A 14,540-nucleotide genomic window follows, 5' to 3' on the forward strand; every position below is an offset into this window, starting at 1 on the left:
GTAGTTACACTCCTTTAAGATAAAGTAATTAATAGTGTGAAATAATCAGTTTCTACAATTTTTGCGCTATCTATCATCGTTCGCCAGACGTTCTACAACATCTGCTTTAGTTTGTGTTTATTAACCCTTTAGTTTCACTTCATCACACAGCTATTCCCGTTAGAGGTAATAACATTTAATTCATTAATAATCTAGTATGTGTTCATTTTTGTCATAATTTCTTCAAAATTAAGTTTTATTTGAGTGTTTTAAATACAAATATTTTAATTTTCATCATGACGCATACGCCCCGCCCTTTTGCTTGCCAAACCCTCAGCCCCGCCCACCCGTCCGACCCTATTTTAATTTTTTCATTCATTGTTAGTTATTGTCTTTCATTTATTGTCATTTTATTTATTGTTATTATGTTACAAGAGATCTAACTGTTTCATTTTGTAATATTAAATAAATTGTTTTAAAAAAACTCGTTCTTGGGAGGGAAGCATTTTCTCTTAATTGACAAGTTAACTCGTCAATGGCAAGAAAAGAGTTAAAGTCGCCGCACACTAGAAGATAATCAGGCCGAATTTGGGCAGATTTTCCCTCTTACAACAATCCTGATCGCGTTGGTGGTTGTACCGATCTTATTTTTTTATTTTATTAGATTTTTCTGTGGTGTGTTTGAAGTGATTGAATCTGCTCGGAAACATGTTGGGGCTGCTCTGATCCCATGTTGAATATTTACAATCAGAAATCCTGTTGTGTGGGGGGAAGCCAGGGTACAAACGTGTACGCACGCTGCAGATTGATGCATGAAATGATAACCAATCAGAAGGCAAGCTGATCAAAAAGATTTTCACAAAAACATTTAGATGATTATTTTATGTCATCTAATTTAGTATTTCAATAGATCATTCTGTGCAAACATTTTGCCACTAAATTGATCCGACAACAAGTATAAAGCATGCAAAAACGCTTACACATGTAAATGTGTACAAACACTGATACTGTCAGCATGATGTGATTATATGCATACACGCACCATCCGGTGAAAAGTCTGTTAAACCATCAACATGTGCATGTGCATGTGTGGGTTAACATGCGTTTATTTGTGTAAGTGTGTGTGTTTGTGTTGGAGTATGCCAGCGTCTCTGTGTGTGTTCTGGAAGTCCTCCAGTGAGAGGACATCTGCGCTACTAATAAACTATAACTCTGACAAATTGTCACTGTCCAATCATCCGCCCTCTCCATGAATAAGCCATCAGAGTCATCCAATCAGACATGGCTGACAGCTCTGGCCACCAATCAGAGTCAGGCAGGACAGCGAGGACACACACAGGGCACGCTGACACTGCCGCAGGTGGAAATGAACCCTGACTGAACCAATGCTGGTCTGGGAACAGCATCTCACATCCTAATTTATCTCAATAATCAAAAATTTATCTGACAGCATATACAGTGACAGAAGCCAAAGAGAGAGAAAGAGAGAGAGAGAGAGAGAGAGAGAGAGAGTGAAAAAAAGAGGTAGAGTCATATCATAACTCAATGGTATCAGTGGCTCATCACGTCAAAATATGTGTTCTCGGCATCATGTGAATCTATGTGCATCACGCATCATGTCAAAATACATGCCTGCTGCAGACGCATCAAAGGGGTTTATAATTAAAGAGACGCTCACGTTTGCCAGGTACTCGCTTAATCTCACGTGTAATCAGAGTTTAGTGTTAAAGGCGGGGTGCATGATTAAAAAAAAAAACACTATGGAAAAGGGAGTTGGGCTGAGTACAAAACACACTTGTAGCCAGTCAGCAGTAAGGGTCGTGTCTCCTCACCGACATCGTTGCCTGGGTTGTGTATGTGTGGGGTGGGTCTATCAAAAGAAGGTCCAGATTCTATTGGGTTAGGGGCGTGTTTGTTTAGGTGATTTCAAATGTTAACATTGGCTTTCAGAGATCATGCACCCCGCCTTTAAGTTAGTGTCTTGTGAGTATTTTGTCATAAACCCTTTCAACGCGTGTGCAGCAGGCATGTATGTATTTTTACATGACGCATGATCAATTCAATCAAATGTACACTCTAAAAACTGTTGGGTTATTTGTTTTACCCAACAGGTGGGTTAAACATATTGGGTTGTTGTGTTGGGTTATTCGTAGCTTTTATTGGGTTATTTCTATAACAACCCAGACAGATGGGTTAAAATCGGGCTCACGTCACGCATTTTGAATTTCAATGGTCAACAGGTGCCACTGCTGAATGCGGACAGACACGAGAGGTACGTTTTAAAATATATATCTCTGTGTAATGTTTTATTTGCTACAAAGTGTCTTTAAGCTCTACACACAGTAAACTATCAGCCACGTTTTCTACAAATACTTGTACAAAAACGCTGTTGTCTAGTTTTTGTCCGTTACACGTGTTCCATTCATTAACTGTTACCGATGCCAACACGCGTTTTTAAGCCATCATAAACATAGAAAAACATCGCAAGTTATTTCAATACTAAACAGCACCAACAGCATGATCCCTTACGAAAATGAATCATGTCTTTTTTTAGTAGTATAACGTTAGTTTCATGGCGTATTGATTGCCATATTGCTTTAACCATGGCTTCTAACAGACAATGTTTTTTGGTTTAAAGTGTAGTAAAAACCGTTTTTTAACTTTTGTAAGGGATGCAACCGGCTGTTTTTTGCTCCAAATATTTTTTTAGCCGGTCTGTTATAGAAACAGAGCTGTAATATAAATGTGCTTCTGAATGAAAATGTCTTCAGAAATGACTCGATGGCATTTTATTGTCGTTTTACCTCAGTATAATCCCCTGATAAAGCGCTGTTTAATCCTGCACGTCTATTACTGTTTACGGTTACCCCGGTAACGGTTGAATTTGCAATTCAGCGCCATCTACTGTCAAAGTAGAGTATTTATTCAGCGTGCCAGATGTGTTTGCTTTGAGATTTAATACATTATTCTTTTCTTTAAATGTAGACATTCTTGGAGATGTTGCATTAAAAACCCTTCAAAATGGCCAGCAAGATGGTTCAGCCTTCCTACAGTACCAAGAGCCAAAGCAAACATTTATTAATTTTCAACATGTAAGTATCATTTATGACACTTGTTTTTTTTAACCTGTTTATGTGTGCATATTTACATTGTGAAAATTCTGTCTTAAGGTCAGAAAACAAACATAATTCAGTATTTGGAGGAGAAGGTATGACGAAGACCCCGTGTCCTGCTATGGGATGACTTCGACTAATCACAAGTCTTTGTTCTTGTGGGGAGGCATGGCCCTGGAGCAAGACCCGCAGTTGACACATGCTTTAATATTCCCAAGCCTGTCACTACTGTTAGGTAGTTTCTGTAACACACAATACATTTTGTACCAGGTAATGTTTCCTTAACACACTGTCACCTGCTTAAAGGGATAGTTCCCCCCAAAATAAAAATTATGTCATAATTTTCTTCCTCTCCTGTTGTTACAAACCTGTATACATTTCTTTGTTCTGATGACCACAAAGGAAGATATTTTGAGGAATGTTTGAAACCAAGCAGATCATGAGCCCCATTGACTGTCATAGTAGGAAAAAAGAATACTATGAAAGTGAATGGGGCTCATGATCAGTTTGATTTCCAACATTCTTTGAAATATGTTCCTTTGTGGTCATAAAAATAAAGACTTTTATACATGTTTAACAACATGAGAGGATGAAAATGATGACAAAATGTGTGAACTATCCTTTTAAGCAGTTTTTACTTGGATAAGATGGAGTATTTGTTCTGTTCTTATATGTTTTTGTATATTTATGTATGTATATATGTATGTGTGTATGTATCTATTTATGCTTCTATACATGTATGTATTAATACATTTAAGTGCAGGTGCAAATGACTAAATGGAAATAAAGCATTATAAATGTATTTATAAGTTTTGTATTATTTATTTATAAAGCAAATAATAGTAATAAATATTAAATAATAATAATAATAATAATAATGGGGTTAAAACAGCATTGCAAAAAATAACCCAACAAATTGGTTATTTCATAACCCAACTAATTGGGTAAAACTTTCTACCCAATGCATTGGGTTAAAATAACCCAACAATGGGTCGGTGCTATAGTAACCCACCATTGGGTTATTTATTGGGTTATTTTTAACCCAACTGTTTTTAGTGAGTAAAGGTTAAAATTTCAAAAAAAATTGCAGATTACTTGCATTCTCTTTTTTGAGGACCAAGTCTAAAATTTCTGGTTTTCTTTCATTTTGAAAGAATATTTGGGGGATAATTGCAAAAATGTCAATGTGGTGTAACCGGTCTGTGTCAATTGGTGTAACTAGTATTTTTTTATGAAAATGTAAATATATTCAGAAGAAATATGGAATAAAATATATAAATCTAGTTAAGTATAATATGATTTTTTTACATACATTTTTACATCATTTGTCAAAGATTATTTAGAAAACAAATATTACAAAAATGCATTAAACTTTGCATTTAGAAATAACTAATAAAATGATATTTTAAAATGATTTTTTTAAGATTATGCTTACATGCCATCATCAAGGTGGATAAAATATTTAATATTTCTCATTCTTTGGCGGCTACACCATTTGACATTTTTAGGTCCATTCAGTCTTAACTTTCATAAAAATGGTGCAAATGTATTTTTATTGCACAAAATCAACATAAATGCACTGTGCATTGAAATAAACCTGATGAATGCTTTTAAAACAAGGTTTTTACAAAGATTTTTGAATTTCTCATCTTGCCAAACCATTTTTGTCACTGACCCTATGGTTTAGCACAATCTGCTTTTACATCACATTTATAGCGCATTTTTCATCAGTGTTGTTATGTTTAAGGGCTTCACTATTGTTTTTATTTAGTAATCGTACATTTTGGTATTATTTACATTGCACAAATTTATCTAAACTTTTTTAAATGGTTATACCTTTTCCAGCCTGATTTAACAAGAATTCGTAAATATTTTACAAGTTGGCTAAATCGTATGAATTCATACGAAAATAATTGTGCAAAAATGTAAAATTTTAATAAAACAATAAACCCCACCCCTAACCCCAATGTCACAGGGACAAAGGCAAATGGTACAAAACGAATGTGGTGTAATGGAATGTGCTACGAATGTGATTGTACAAATTAATACGAATTAGCCACCTTGTTTAATATCCACAAATTTTCATAAGATAGCGTTGAAAATCGCATGTGAACAGGTTACAAGTTCAATACTTTGCTTAAAACCATGCATGCTCTTAACCAGAATATATGAAGAATGTCAATACGATGGTCCTAGACAAGCACTGTAATGAGTATTAATTTATTACATGCACAGATGTGAGCTCTTCTGAAATTGAGCGTAAGTGTTTTGCGGTTCAGAGACCCTCCTATCAGCGAGGACGGCCCATAGATCTATTTTAAATCCAACTCACGACAACACTGCAAGGTGATGAAAACCCTGACACTCTCAAATTGCACTGTCAATCATCAGAGCCCCTAAAAATGCTGAGAAAAATACATGCGCAGACGGTATAGTAGTGACCAAGCACACATACGACAAATTAGATCATCATCTCTTAATATTGATGTGATCATTTATATCGCCATCTGTCTATAGTCTAACCCAAGCTGTCATTGGGGCATGCAACATTTAAAGTGTACCTCTGAGGTACTCTTTAGGTGTAAAGGTGTACTTTTTGAAAGGATAAAATGAACCTTCAAGATGCCATTTGTGTGGAAGAATGGGCCAGAATCACTCCTGAGTAAGGCAGACGACTGGTCTCTCCATACAAGAGGCGTCTAAAAGCTGTAATCACCAACAAAGGCTTTTCTACAAAGTATTAAATAAAGTGTGTTCAATACTTATTCCCTGTGTCATTTCACTTTATTTATTATGACTCAACTTGTATACTTAAATGTTCTGATTTATTTGTATGAATTCAATATTTGGCTTGATGGCTACATCTGGTGAAAAATTTGTGTCAATAGCCTACTTAGACATCCCCTTACTGATTAAAACGCTGATGTGTCAAATACTTATTTTTCCCGCTGTATGTGCATCATGTGTTTTGTTAAAAAAAGTGCCTGCTGCAGACGCATCTAAAGGGTTTATGATGAAAGAGGCACTCGCGTTTGCCAGATACTCGCATAATCTCATGCTTAATCAGAGTTTACTGTTAAGGGAGTGTCTAGCGTGTATTTTGTGAACGTGAGCGTCTCTATTATCACGTGTGGAGCAGGCACTTATTTAGACAAAAAGGGGATGCACATGGTTCACATGATGCAACAAACACAAATTTTGAAAACACGAGCAACACACATGACACTCCAAACACTTATTTTGAATTAGCGCCCCTCGGAAGGGCAGTCACCATCCGCTACTGGCAAAAGGACCATTTTTTTGACAGTGTGTCTGTTAGCTTTAAAGGTGTTTATATGCTAATTTTCACGTAATTATTGACATGCACTGATGCACACTTAAATTGCATGATCTTAAAAATCCAAATAAATAAAAATGTTGCATGGCAGATTTCTGTCCAGTCAAATCTTATTACAGTGAAAACGTCCCTGTCACAAATGCCACCTACAACCAATTAGCAAGTAGTAAATCATTTATGGATTTGATGAAAGTACAGCTTAAAATTAGCATTTACAAAAAAAAAATAAGCATGGGCCAGCAAAACATAAAGTACAATAGTGCTAGTAAAATCCCTTACTAGGCCTAAAATACAGCAAAAGTCCTTTACGCTAGTGAATATACAGTACAGTAATTCCTAAAAAAGCATTTATATTCAGTTCATGACAACAGAGAAGTAAATAAAGAACAGCAGGTCAAAGTAGCGATGGAGGCACAGAAAGCATCTTTTGATACCAAGAGATCGCAAGGTTAAAAAAGCATGCATGATCTTTCACCTTTAGACTGAAGCAGGTGAAAGAAGCAATCTGGGACAGGAGGAGTATGAATAAAGAATGAAAAGGTGAAGAAACTGTAAATGTGTGAACCATTTTAGACGGTAAAGAGGAATAAACACACGTTTTTGACAGGCCACTTCATGATAAAACGTTTCTAGCAAACCGATCCGTGTGGACAGATGTATCGATTCATAAGCCAAACACTTCCATGCAACATGATTCAAACCGATTTTTACACTAGTTACAAATATGGTTAACCGCTATCATTCTGTACACTCTATGTCAGTGTTTGGGACAGAGAACAAGAGAACCCAAGCGCAGACAATATCGGGAGTGAACATTTATTACATCAAACATGAAACAAAAGCCCATGAGGGGGCAAAACTACATAAAACATGATTATACAATACACTGACACAACTTGATTAACAAGACTAAACTAAATGAACAATAAGAACAGCATAACATGACACATGTGAACACAATGAACCAGCACAAGACAAGAGACAAGAGGAGGTTAAATAGGGGAACTAAACGAGGGCAACACAGGTGAGAGGGATAACCAATAATGAATAATTAACAAGGAGAACAAGGGGACGGGGACTAGGAACGACACACCAGAGGCACATGACCCAATACACAAGGCCACGAGCCTCCACATAAAACAAGAGACTGTCAGAAATATAAAAACAAATATAAAACAAGACTCTTATGGCAGAGTCCTGACACTCTATTACATTTACATTAATGCATTTGGCAGACGCTACCTGGTTTCAAACCTATGATCTTTACTTACTACCTGTTACTCCGCCTATACCTCAATAAATATTGACACGCAACTATTAGTGTGCACGTAGTATGAACTGTTGTTTACACGAGAAAGTGACACAGACACATGAAGCAATGCTGAAATACGGAGAGGCATGTGTGCCAAAAGAGAGAAATTGTATGATATACATTCAATACCATTGTGATAAGCCACACTAAATGTTTTTGGTCACACCACCCGTAATTCTTTTGCTACGTATTAACCAGCTCACACACTAAAGCAACAGGACAACCTAAAATCAAACCAAACATGGTCCATAACTGCTGAATTAAACTGGAAAAAGTGCATTTTTATAATGCATTCACAGGCACATCCACAAAAAAACAGAAATAGCAGTGCAAGTACAGTATACGCGCACACGCACGTGTGTGTGTGTGTGTGTGTGTGTGACACTCACCTACTGGTGTGTTCTCATAGATGAGCAGGTACGACTGGAAGAAATAATTCTGGAAACGAGGAGGCTGATTAGAGGCTGGAAGAGAGAAAGAGAGACATTAGAAACCAAACAGACATTGATTAACACATTAAATGAACATTTTCAAAGCGCACCCTTCTCCAATCAATACCTAGTGCCAGGACGCTTGTGTGTGTCTGTCTGTGAATTAACAGTGATACCTGGACAATCCTGAACTTTTAAAATAGATGTTCACCGATGGTTCTTAGTAGCACCTTGACCCAAAAACCCTCTGATGATCGATGACCTATTTTGACGCATAGCATTCTTTTTATTCTTACTGCATATAAATCTCTGCATGAATATCTCAGTATGTGGTTTTGGACGTAGGTTATGAATTCGACATACTACTTGACCTCGCCTACTGCTTTTCACCTAATATATAGTAGGAAAGTATGTGGTTTGAGACGCAGGGTCTATCTTGTTAGGCTACAGGCCGAAGTATTCTATTTTCTACGCAAACGCGAGGGTCCATGTACAGTGCGCTCGACAAAATTTTCCTCATCAGAAGATTGCGCGGTGCACAGAAAAAGAGCCGTTGACTTAATTTTTAAATACGTCTGCTGAAAAAATGGACGCCGTTTCAAACACAAGCATTTAAATTGTTAGACTAAAGGTCGAAGTATGGTCCATTTATAAACCAAACGTGAGGGTCCACGTACAGTGCGCCTGACACAATTTTTGTCAGTGCAGGGCATGCAGAAAAAGAGGCGTTGACCTAAAGTTTTAACACGTCAGAAAATAAGCAAATTTAATTCACACTACCCAAATTCATACTATATAGAGCGTATTGTTTTTAGTACTTCATCTAATTCAGTATGTACTATCACAGTATGCGGTTTTGGACAAAGGGTATGAATATTGACATACTACTTGCCTCGTCTACTTCTTTTCGCTTAATATATAGTAGGGAAGTAGGCGGTTTTGGACGCAGTGTCTATCTTGTTAGACTAAAGGCTGTAGTATGGTCCATTTTTATGCTTATTCAAGGGTCCACGTACAGTGCGTTTGACACAATTTATGTCATCAGAAGAGTGCGCGGCGCAAAGGAGAAGAGGCGTCAACTTAATTTTTTAACACGTCAGAAAATGTGCACATTTCATATACACTACCAATATTCATACTATATAGAGCATACTGTTTTAACGGACAATGAGTAGGTACTTCATATAATTCAGTACGTACTATCACAGTATGCGGTTTTTGATGCAGGGTATGAATTCGGACATACTACTTGCCTCACCTACTGCTTTCGTCTAATATATAGTCGGGAAGTAAGCCGTTTCGGACGCAGCTTGTATCTTGTTAGACTAAAGGCCAGAGTATGGTCCATTTTTACGCCTATGCGAGGGTCCACGTACAGTGCGCTTGACACAATTTATGTCATCAGAAGAGTACGGGGTGCACAGAAAAAGAGATGTTGATTTCATTCATACTACCCATATTCATACTATAATGCGCGTCCTGTTTTAACAGTCTAGGTAAGTACTTAGTTTAATTCAGTACGTACTGTCACAGTATGTGGTTTTAGATGCAGGGAATGAATTCGGATACTACTCGCCTCGCCTACTGCTTAGGGAAGGGAAGTATGGTCCATTTTTACACGTACGCAATGTACACTGTACATGTAGGTCATGCATATGTCTACAGGAGTATGTAGCCCAGGAGATGCACTGCATTTTGTCACAAAGCGCATGTGTGGAATGTCTGCGTACACGTACAAGTCAAATAAACTATACTTTGCAAGGTTGTGTATTTAACCGTAACAGACTATACTCCGGGCTTTAAGAAACTGCCTCATCTCCTGTACTCAATACTGTACTACAACACGTCAGTCAATGTGTGTATGATGTCTTTCCCCAGTGTATGTTTGTGTGTGTTCTCATTCAAGGGTCAGAAGACTGAAACTGATATGTTAAAAAGATCAAGAAGGCTTAAACACAGAGATAACACACACTAGAGAAAGTGTACTTGTATGTGTGTGCATGTGTTTGAAGTACTGATGTTTGATGAAGTGACTCTTCTTTATACACTGAGAGAACGAGCCAGTGAGAGAGAGATGCAAAGCGGAAAATGAGAGCCATCGACTGCGTATCTGCCAATACGTGCTAACCAGAACCACGTCAGTCTGTGTTAATTACTGGAGCGCTTCAGAATGGCAACAGAGATTAAAACGCTTGGTTTTAGGGGTGCGACGAACTGTATCACAGATTTAATGAGAGATCCTGCCAACAGCAAAGACTGCCGCATCTGTCCCGGCTTCTGCTTGAGATTTTACACTCTGTGATGATAAAATTAATAATCATATCATTATTGTTGCTTAATGAAATTTCCGTTGACCCCCCTGCATTGAAATTAAATCGTAATGACTAGCTTTTAATTGAATTTTAACACTTTGAGGCCAGTTTCATTCATCTTGCGACACATATTCATATAGATTTTAACAGCATACAACAACAGACTGAAGTACTCACTGACTGTTAAAAAAAATAAGATTTGGCTTTAGTAACTCCAAATAATTCAAACAGATTATAGTTTATGGTTTGAGTTGGATGCAAATTAATTACCATTTGGATGTAAATGCGATCCTCCTGTAAATGAGATTTTATAATGATCAAGTTTGTAATAGTTCTCAAAGGCACACTACTGAAAAACGTGTTATAAATAATGCCTGTTTAAAATATTCAATCTGGCAACCCACAAATCCCACATTGCTGTATGTGCTTGCGACTGCGGTTTTGTTGTGGGCACAATCTTAATAGCTGATGTCAAACTATCAAACCTTGTGAATTTCTGTGCATGACATTGATTGAAGATCTTTTGAGTGAACAGGTTGGACAGAATCCCTCATGTCATATCGAATCTTTTCACACAACCATCATCATATATTATTAAAAAAAACTTCACCTTATTTACCCTCACTTTAAAATATCCTGCAGTCGTCGCATTTCTTTGTTATTTAAAAACTTTTATGTTTGCAAATTTGGGGTTGAGGTCTGGACTAGTAAGAAAACTGACTAAATGTCCTTATGACAGCTCTTGGAAAGGTTTATAAAGCATAATGATGACTTTGTAGATACAGTGGTGGGCATCATCAGGAGATTTAGGTCAATTTTCTTACTGGTCCCCTCAAAGTCCCTCAATCCTATCGAGCAAAATTGGGGCAAGTTGGAAAAAAATGACATGACACTTTCCTAATCATGACATGCCATGTGTCATGAACATGAAGAATATTTTATGCATGTTTATGACAACTGTCATTAAGTGTCACTTACTTTTAATGCAAAGATGAAATTTTTTGAGATGTCTTTGTTATGACAACTTGACATAAACCAATACATCATAACTTGTCATAAATCTGTCATAAACATGACATAGCAGAATAATTATCCAACTTAAGAAACTACCTAGCTGTATGGTTTTTAACATTACATTAAACTGTCATTAAGTGTTAATTCTCTGTCATATAGTTTTATAACAGCATCATGAATATTTTTCTTGATCTCAACTACAGTGGTACAAACTGAATTTGTAATTTAAATGTCATTTAGTGTTAATACAATGACAAATAATTTTAAATACCTTAACAAAATGCAACAGATATGTCAAAAGATTATACTTAACTTTATGTATGTGCACAATACATAAAAACTGATAACAACAAAACTTGTTCTTCCTCACAGAGAGGGTTCTGAAATCTTCTGACATAGAAGAAAAAACAAAACATTTAATTTAATGTAATTAACTGTTTTTGCAGCGATATGGACCCGATGCCGCATGGCTTAACCCTTTATTGTACTGTTTTCATTTAATTCATGTGAATCTGTCTTCAAATGCAATAAAATATAATTTTATAGCTTTTAATTATTATTATTATTATTATTATTATTATTATTATTATTATTATTATTATTATTATTATTATTATTATTATTATTATTATTATTATTATTATTATTATTATTATTATTATTGGATGATTGATATTATTTCTCTAACACCTGGAGGAAACTTAAAAAAACATTATGAACTGAAGAATATTCACAACGTTGTTATAAAACTATCTGACAGAGTATTAACACTTAATGACATTTTAATGACAAATTATACTTGGACCACTGTAGCTGAGGTCAAGAAAAATATTCATGATGCTGTTATGAAACTATATGACAGAGTATTAACACTTAATGACATTTTAATGACAAATTATATTTGTATCACTGTAGATGAGGTCAGGAAAAAAATTCATGATGCTGTTATAAAACTATTTGACAGAGTATTAACACTTAATGACATTTTAATAACAAATTATATTTGTATCACTGTAGTTGAGGTCAAGAAAAATATTAATGACGTTGTAATAAAACTATTTGACAGAGTATTAACACTTAATGACATTTAAATGACAAATTATATTTATAACACTGTAGTTGAGGTAAAAAAAAATTCATGATGTTGTTATAAAACTATATGATAGAGTATTAACACTTAATAACATTTTAATGACAAATTATATTTGTATCACTGTAGTTGAGGTCAAGAAAAATATTAATGACGTTGTTATAAAACTATATGACAGAGTATTAACACTTAATGACATTTTAATACAAATTATATTTGTATCACTGTAGTTGAGGTCAGGAAAAATATTCATGATGCTGTTATAAAACTATTTGACAGAGTATTAACACTTAATGACATTTTAATGACAAATTATATTTGTATCACTGTAGTTGAGGTCAGGAAAAATATTCATGATGCTGTTATAAAACTATTTGACAGAGTATTAACACTTAATAACATTTTAATGACAAATTATATTTGTAGCACTGTAGTTGAGGTCAAGAAAAATATTCATGATGCTGTTATAAAACTATATGACAGAGTATTAACACTTCGTGACATTTTAATGACAAATTCAATTTGTACCACTGTAGTTGAGGTCAAGAAAAATATTCATGACGCTGTTATAAAACTATTTGACAGAGTATTAACACTTAATGACATTTTAATGATAATTTAAAGTTGTATCACGTGTAAGAAGTGGTCAGTTATGTTGACTTGGTTGTGTCAAGTTTTCATGACAAGTTATGATGTATTGGTGTATGTCAAGTTGTCATAACAAAGACATCTCAAACAGTGTCATCGTTGCATAACATGACATAATTGAACAAACGACACTTAATGACAGTTGTCATAAACGTGCATAAAATCTCTTTTGATGTTCATGGCACGTGTCGTGTCATGATTATGAAGGTGTCATTTCAGTCTTATGAACACCCCTTCAAGTAAAGTGTTACCAAAACTTGTACATTCAAAGGTAAGCATTTACACTAATTCACAATAAGCTTATAATAATCATTTATAATTTAAGCTGTCATGTTGGATTTTGCAGTAAATGTCAGTTGTTTGTGAACAAACGCAATTGTTCATTAAGAGGCAACAGATCTGGATTACAGCTTTAAAAAGTTTTTCTGGTGTTGAACTGCAGCTCTATGCTGTGGGTTGCCAGATTGAATATCTGAAACATGCATTATTTAATACAAATATTTTTTTGCTAGTGTACCACTAAGAACTTGATCATAATACAATCTAATTTACATAAGGATCACATTTGCATCCAAATAGTCATTCATTTCCACAGAACTCAAACCCTAAACTACAAACTATAATCTGAATGTAAATCGTCCCTCACTTACTCTCAAATTGTATTTTTAAGTAATCCATCAGAATGTCTAGGTTGTTTTGGTTCATGCAATGGAAATACAAATACGAGTATAATAGAAATACTTCACACATATAAAGTGGATGGAGACCAGTAGCTGTCATTGGCCAGAAAGCTCCCGACTACGACTAATTTTATTAACCAGGAGGCAAGTTTATCAGTTAATAGCATCTTACATTTTGTTTGGATCCTCAAACAAAGCTTTTGCATTGCTTTAGAGAAACTGGAATTTTGTCCTTTCTCAAGCTTGACTCTTATTGTACTGAAAAGAGAAGTGTTGTGTGAACTATCCCTTTAAGCTCTCACTCTTTGATAAGAGATGTTTGAGATTCAACTCTGAGTTGTTCAGGGCTGAGCAGGGATCAAACCCCCTACCTAATTTACCTCCATTACAAAGAGAGAGAGAGCGAGGGGGATGAGAATCATGAAGTGTGTAAATGATTGAGAGAGTTTCGACAGAGGAAAAGGACACAGTCAGTAAGTGGAAGTGAATTATAAACTCTTGTGGGCTGATGTTAACTGGCAGCGACACCGTGTTGTTAAACGTGCCGTGGTAGATTGGAGGTGTCCAGCATTCGTTTCAGACATCAGTCACGGCACACACACACACACACAGCCGTGTGAGAGC

General features: G+C 35.6%; 1 protein-coding gene across 1 annotated transcript in view; it reads right to left on the minus strand.

The window, feature by feature from the left end:
• cdh23 (cadherin-related 23) overlaps positions 1-14,540 on the minus strand; it is a 386,093-nt gene that overhangs the window by 334,335 nt on the left and 37,218 nt on the right. The window contains exon 3 of the mRNA XM_073873573.1: positions 8,131-8,205. Within this exon, the coding sequence (XP_073729674.1) occupies positions 8,131-8,205 (75 nt within the window). The remainder of the gene's footprint in view (positions 1-8,130; positions 8,206-14,540) is intronic.

The sequence above is a fragment of the Misgurnus anguillicaudatus genome, chromosome 11, assembly GCF_027580225.2.
Source record: "Misgurnus anguillicaudatus chromosome 11, ASM2758022v2, whole genome shotgun sequence".
Classification (NCBI taxonomy): Eukaryota; Metazoa; Chordata; class Actinopteri; order Cypriniformes; family Cobitidae; genus Misgurnus; species Misgurnus anguillicaudatus.